This window comes from Xyrauchen texanus, chromosome 46, assembly GCF_025860055.1.
Source record: "Xyrauchen texanus isolate HMW12.3.18 chromosome 46, RBS_HiC_50CHRs, whole genome shotgun sequence".
Classification (NCBI taxonomy): Eukaryota; Metazoa; Chordata; class Actinopteri; order Cypriniformes; family Catostomidae; genus Xyrauchen; species Xyrauchen texanus.
Window position 1 is genome coordinate 28,097,376 of NC_068321.1, and position 7,500 is coordinate 28,104,875.

At 41.9% G+C, this 7,500-nt stretch overlaps 1 protein-coding gene across 1 annotated transcript in view; it reads right to left on the minus strand.

Moving 5' to 3' along the window:
* LOC127637969 (contactin-1a-like) overlaps window positions 1-7,500 on the minus strand; it is a 66,391-nt gene that overhangs the window by 12,812 nt on the left and 46,079 nt on the right. The window contains 3 exon segments of the mRNA XM_052119260.1: window positions 48-209; window positions 572-716; window positions 1,216-1,388. Coding sequence (XP_051975220.1) covers window positions 48-209; window positions 572-716; window positions 1,216-1,388 — 480 coding nt within the window.

A 7,500-nucleotide genomic window follows, 5' to 3' on the forward strand; every position in this document is an offset into this window, starting at 1 on the left:
TATGGTGATGTAGTGACAGGTGTGTGTTGCTATGGTGATGTACTCACATGTTTTGGCATCTCTCCAGTCATCTTGTGTTCTAGTGTCTCTGTACTGTATAGTGTATGTTGAGATCGGATTAAGATTATCCGTCCCGTGACTCCAGGTGACTGTCACACTGCTGTTCATCACATCATCCACACGCACTCCTCCAGGAGGACCTGGGGGTCCTGACACAATCACAACAATGACATTTTAAAAACTCTTTGATAACAAAACCCTTTCACATAAAACAGTTCTATATAAAGAGTTGAGAGGAGATTTGATGCTCTTTTGATTTGATTTGTCACAGCAGTTTCATAAGTCTTTGTTCAGATCTAAACGCTTGTGGGAATCAGATGCTTCGTGTCTGCTTGTCTAGAATCTGCATTCTGGGATAGCTGAAACTCTTATCACTGGTGATGTTTTATTCAGCTCATGAAAAAGTATAAATCTAGAGAAAATATAAATGAAATAAAGATATATGGAGGAATGGATGGACTGAATATTGCACATGATTGTATTGAGGCAGGTATTGTGATGAATGTCTCACCTCTGACCACCAGTTCAGCAGATGTGGTGATGTTGTCTACAGGTGTCTGTGCTGTACAGGTGTATCGACCCGCGTGTTTCAACTGTGTGTTTCTGATCACCAGCTCACAGCTCGATGTCCCCATCTGACCGTCATGATTTATATCCTTATTAACAACAATAACATCAGTATGAGTGTAATCATCTGTATTACAGCTTTTCCTACACAACAGTTTGATGTTTTACTGATTGTAATAATATGTGCAGTGCAATTTATTTGATATAAATGATCAAAACGGACACTTTTGATTGAGCTGCAATGTTCAAAGCACTTGTTCAGTTTTGGTCATAATATCTTCTGAACTTTCAAACGACACATATTGTGTGTTGGTCAAGACTGACGTTGTTAATTATATTTTGGCTGGTGGCCCGTCCGAGTATATAGAGTTAATCTGAGGTATGAGAAAGAGTTTTATCATCCAAACAAATCACACACAGCAGCTTATGAATGCTTTTTATTTTAAATGCTTATGTTAATAAAATGCGCAGGACAACTATTCACATAATTGTGCGTAGTTATAATTAATCAGGGATATAATGAACCAAGAGTAAATAAATAAATACTCGATGTTTGTCAGTTAAATATGTATAAAGAATGACATTCACCATTTTGTGTTCGTAATATTCTCTGTCTTTGTCGAGGTCGAGGACGTGAGCGTTGAGGGACCAGATGAAGGTGAGGTCAAGGGTCGGGTCATGTGATGCAGCACACTCCATTGTGGTACTCTCCCCGACGCTGACATCACGGTTAGATGGAGCGAGAGTGATCTTAGTGGCGTCTGAGAGAGAAAGAGACATCATCTGAACCTGCTAAATATAATTAAATATACTATGTAATAACATAAATAGGCCACATGATGAAATATATTACTGATAATGTGTAGTGTGTGTTTGTGTCAGTAGAGGGCAGAGCTGAGACATGTTTACATCACAACATGTGCTCGACACTGAAAGGAATCCTGTACTCAAAATGACAAAAGCACCATTAAAGTATCCTAAAAATAGTCCATATGACTCATGCACTATATTCCAAGTCCTCTGAAGTTGCTATAATGCATTACACTCTAAGGCATAATGTCTTGGTTACTGTTGTAACCTCCGTTCCCTGATGGAGGGAACGAGATATTGTGTCGAATGAAGCGAAACTAGAACCTATTCAATCACGCCATGCTATAACATATTATAAGGTGTAGTATGACACATTACTAATGCATTATAAATATGGGCTTCATAATAAGTTACTGAAAATGCTTCTTTTGTGTTCCACAGACGTTTTGTACGACATGAGTGTGAGTTAATGATGACAGAACTGTCGATGTTTAATATTTCACAGGTGATCCAACAATCAAATCTACACTGAATTCTGATTAAACTAGTTTAGAGAAATAAACTGATCTGAGGTCAGGTGTGTGTCTGCTGTGATATATGACTGTACCTGTGACTGACAGAGAAATAAACTGATCTGAGGTCAGGTGTGTGTCTGCTGTGATATATGACTGTACCTGTGACTGACAGAGAAATAAACTGATCTGAGGTCAGTTCTGCATCTGCTGTGATATATGAGTGTATGCTCTACATGTGACTGACAGAGAAATAAACTGATCTGAGGTCAGTTCTGCGTCTGCTGTGATATATGACTGTCCCTGAGACTGACAGAGAAATAAACTGATCTGAGGTCAGTTCTGCGTCTGCTGTGATATATGAGTGTATGCTCTACCTGTGACTGACAGAGAAATAAACTGATCTGAGGTCAGTTCTGCGTCTGCTGTGATATATGACTGTCCCTGAGACTGACAGAGAAATAAACTGATCTGAGGTCAGTTCTGCGTCTGCTGTGATATATGAGTGTATGCTCTACCTGTGACTGACAGAGAAATAAACTGATCTGAGGTCAGGTGTGTGTCTGCTGTGATATATGACTCTACCTGTGACTGACAGAGAAATAAACTGATCTGAGGTCAGGTGTGTGTCTGCTGTGATATATGACTCTACCTGTGACTGACAGAGAAATAAACTGATCTGAGGTCAGGTGTGTGTCTGCTGTGATATATGACTCTACCTGTGACTGACAGAGAAATAAACTGATCTGAGGTCAGGTGTGTGTCTGCTGTGATATATGACTCTACCTGTGACTGACAGAGAAATAAACTGATCTGAGGTCAGGTGTGTGTCTGCTGTGATATATGACTCTACCTGTGACTGACAGAGAAATAAACTGATCTGAGGTCAGGTGTGTGTCTGCTGTGATATATGACTCTACCTGTGACTGACAGAGAAATAAACTGATCTGAAGTCAGGTGTGTGTTTGCTGTGATATATGACTCTACCTGTGACTGACAGAGAAATAAACTGATCTGAGGTCAGGTGTGTGCCTGCTGTGATATATGACTGTACCTGTGACTGACAGAGAAATAAACTGATCTGAGGTCAGGTGTGTGTCTGCTGTGATATATGACTGTACCTGTGACTGACAGAGAAATAAACTGATCTGAGGTCAGGTGTGTGTCTGCTGTGATATATGACTCTACCTGTGACTGACAGAGAAATAAACTGATCTGAAGTCAGGTGTGTGTTTGCTGTGATATATGACTCTACCTGTGACTGACAGAGAAATAAACTGATCTGAGGTCAGGTGTGTGCCTGCTGTGATATATGACTGTACCTGTGACTGACAGAGAAATAAACTGATCTGAGGTCAGGTGTGTGTCTGCTGTGATATATGACTGTACCTGTGACTGACAGAGAAATAAACTGATCTGAGGTCAGGTGTGTGTCTGCTGTGATATATGACTCTACCTGTGACTGACAGAGAAATAAACTGATCTGAAGTCAGGTGTGTGTTTGCTGTGATATATGACTCTACCTGTGACTGACAGAGAAATAAACTGATCTGAGGTCAGGTGTGTGCCTGCTGTGATATATGACTGTACCTGTGACTGACAGAGAAATAAACTGATCTGAGGTCAGGTGTGTGTCTGCTGTGATATATGACTCTACCTGTGACTGACAGAGAAATAAACTGATCTGAGGTCAGGTGTGTGTCTGCTGTGATATATGACTCTACCTGTGACTGACAGAGAAATAAACTGATCTGAGGTCAGGTGTGTGTCTGCTGTGATATATGACTCTACCTGTGACTGACAGAGAAATAAACTGATCTGAAGTCAGGTGTGTGTTTGCTGTGATATATGACTCTACCTGTGACTGACAGAGAAATAAACTGATCTGAGGTCAGGTGTGTGCCTGCTGTGATATATGACTGTACCTGTGACTGACAGAGAAATAAACTGATCTGAGGTCAGGTGTGTGTCTGCTGTGATATATGACTCTACCTGTGACTGACAGAGAAATAAACTGATCTGAGGTCAGGTGTGTGTCTGCTGTGATATATGACTCTACCTGTGACTGACAGAGAAATAAACTGATCTGAGGTCAGGTGTGTGTTTGCTGTGATATATGACTCTACCTGTGACTGACAGAGAAATAAACTGATCTGAGGTCAGGTGTGTGCCTGCTGTGATATATGACTGTACCTGTGACTGACAGAGAAATAAACTGATCTGAGGTCAGGTGTGTGCCTGCTGTGATATATGACTGTACCTGTGACTGACAGAGAAATAAACTGATCTGAGGTCAGGTGTGTGTCTGCTGTGATATATGACTCTACCTGTGACTGACAGAGAAATAAACTGATCTGAAGTCAGGTGTGTGTCTGCTGTGATATATGACTCTACCTGTGACTGACAGAGAAATAAACTGATCTGAGGTCAGGTGTGTGCCTGCTGTGATATATGACTGTACCTGTGACTGACAGAGAAATAAACTGATCTGAGGTCAGGTGTGTGCCTGCTGTGATATATGACTGTACCTGTGACTGACAGAGAAATAAACTGATCTGAGGTCAGGTGTGTGTCTGCTGTGATATATGACTCTACCTGTGACTGACAGAGAAATAAACTGATCTGAGGTCAGGTGTGTGTCTGCTGTGATATATGACTGTGCCTGTGACTGACAGAGAAATAAGCTGATCTGAGGTCAGGTGTGTGTCTGCTGTGATATATGAGTGTATGCTCTACCTGTGAGTGACAGAGAAATAAACTGATCTGAGGTCAGTTCTGCGTCTGCTGTGATATATGAGTGTACCTGTGAGTGACAGAGAAATAAACTGATCTGAGGTCAGGTGTGTGTCTGCTGTGATATATGACTGTACCTGTGACTGACAGAGAAATAAACTGATCTGAGGTCAGGTGTGTGTCTGCTGTGATATATGAGTGTACCTGTGACTGACAGAGAAATAAACTGATCTGAGGTCAGGTGTGTGTCTGCTGTGATATATGACTCTACCTGTGACTGACAGAGAAATAAACTGATCTGAGGTCAGGTGTGTGTCTGCTGTGATATATGACTGTGCCTGTGACTGACAGAGAAATCAACTGATCTGAGGTCAGGTGTGTGTCTGCTGTGATATATGAGTGTATGCTCTACCTGTGAGTGACAGAGAAATAAACTGACCTGAGGTCAGGTGTGTGTCTGCTGTGATATATGACTGTACCTGTGACTGACAGAGAAATCAACTGATCTGAGGTCAGGTGTGTGTCTGCTGTGATATATGACTGTACCTGTGACTGACAGAGAAATCAACTGATCTGAGGTCAGGTGTGTGTCTGCTGTGATATATGAGTGTATGCTCTACCTGTGACTGACAGAGAAATAAACTGATCTGAGGTCAGGTGTGTGTCTGCTGTGATATATGAGTGTACCTGTGACTGACAGAGAAATAAACTGATCTGAGGTCAGGTGTGTGTCTGCTGTGATATATGAGTGTACCTGTGACTGACAGAGAAATAAACTGATCTGAGGTCAGGTGTGTGTCTGCTGTGATATATGAGTGTATGCTCTACCTGTGAGTGACAGAGAAATAAACTGATCTGAGGTCAGTTCTGCGTCTGCTGTGATATATGAGTGTATGCTCTACATGTGACTGACAGAGAAATAAACTGATCTGAGGTCAGTTCTGTGTCTGCTGTGATATATGACTCTACCTGTGACTGACAGAGAAATAAACTGATCTGAGGTCAGGTGTGCGTCTGCTGTGATATATGACTCTACCTGTGACTGACAGAGAAATAAACTGATCTGAGGTCAGGTGTGTGTCTGCTGTGATATATGACTCTACCTGTGACTGACAGAGAAATAAACTGATCTGAGGTCAGGTGTGTGTCTGCTGTGATATATGACTCTACCTGTGACTGACAGAGAAATAAACTGATCTGAGGTCAGGTGTGTGTCTGCTGTGATATATGACTCTACCTGTGACTGACAGAGAAATAAACTGATCTGAGGTCAGGTGTGTGTCTGCTGTGATATATGACTCTACCTGTGACTGACAGAGAAATAAACTGATCTGAGGTCAGGTGTGTGTCTGCTGTGATATATGACTCTACCTGTGACTGACAGAGAAATAAACTGATCTGAGGTCAGGTGTGTGTCTGCTGTGATATATGACTCTACCTGTGACTGACAGAGAAATAAACTGATCTGAGGTCAGGTGTGTGCCTGCTGTGATATATGACTCTACCTGTGACTGACAGAGAAATAAACTGATCTGAGGTCAGGTGTGTGTCTGCTGTGATATATGACTCTACCTGTGACTGACAGAGAAATAAACTGATCTGAGGTCAGGTGTGTGTCTGCTGTGATATATGACTCTACCTGTGACTGACAGAGAAATAAACTGATCTGAGGTCAGGTGTGTGTCTGCTGTGATATATGACTCTACCTGTGACTGACAGAGAAATAAACTGATCTGAGGTCAGGTGTGTGTCTGCTGTGATATATGACTCTACCTGTGACTGACAGAGAAATAAACTGATCTGAGGTCAGGTGTGTGTCTGCTGTGATATATGACTCTACCTGTGACTGACAGAGAAATAAACTGATCTGAGGTCAGGTGTGTGTCTGCTGTGATATATGACTCTACCTGTGACTGACAGAGAAATAAACTGATCTGAGGTCAGGTGTGTGTCTGCTGTGATATATGACTCTACCTGTGACTGACAGAGAAATAAACTGATCTGAGGTCAGGTGTGTGTCTGCTGTGATATATGACTCTACCTGTGACTGACAGAGAAATAAACTGATCTGAGGTCAGGTGTGTGTCTGCTGTGATATATGACTCTACCTGTGACTGACAGAGAAATAAACTGATCTGAGGTCAGGTGTGTGTCTGCTGTGATATATGACTCTACCTGTGACTGACAGAGAAATAAACTGATCTGAGGTCAGGTGTGTGTCTGCTGTGATATATGACTCTACCTGTGACTGACAGAGAAATAAACTGATCTGAGGTCAGGTGTGTGTCTGCTGTGATATATGACTCTACCTGTGACTGACAGAGAAATAAACTGATCTGAGGTCAGGTGTGTGTCTGCTGTGATATATGACTCTACCTGTGACTGACAGAGAAATAAACTGATCTGAGGTCAGGTGTGTGTCTGCTGTGATATATGACTCTACCTGTGACTGACAGAGAAATAAACTGATCTGAGGTCAGGTGTGTGTCTGCTGTGATATATGACTGTGCCTGTGACTGACAGAGAAATAAACTGATCTGAGGTCAGGTGTGTGTCTGCTGTGATATATGACTCTACCTGTGATTGACAGAGAAATAAACTGATCTGAGGTCAGGTGTGTGTCTGCTGTGATATATGACTCTACCTGTGACTGACAGAGAAATAAACTGATCTGAGGTCAGGTGTGTGTCTGCTGTGATATATGACTGTGCCTGTGACTGACAGAGAAATAAACTGATCTGAGGTCAGGTGTGTGTCTGCTGTGATATATGAGTGTATGACTGTACCTGTGATTGACAGAGAAATAAACTGATCTGAG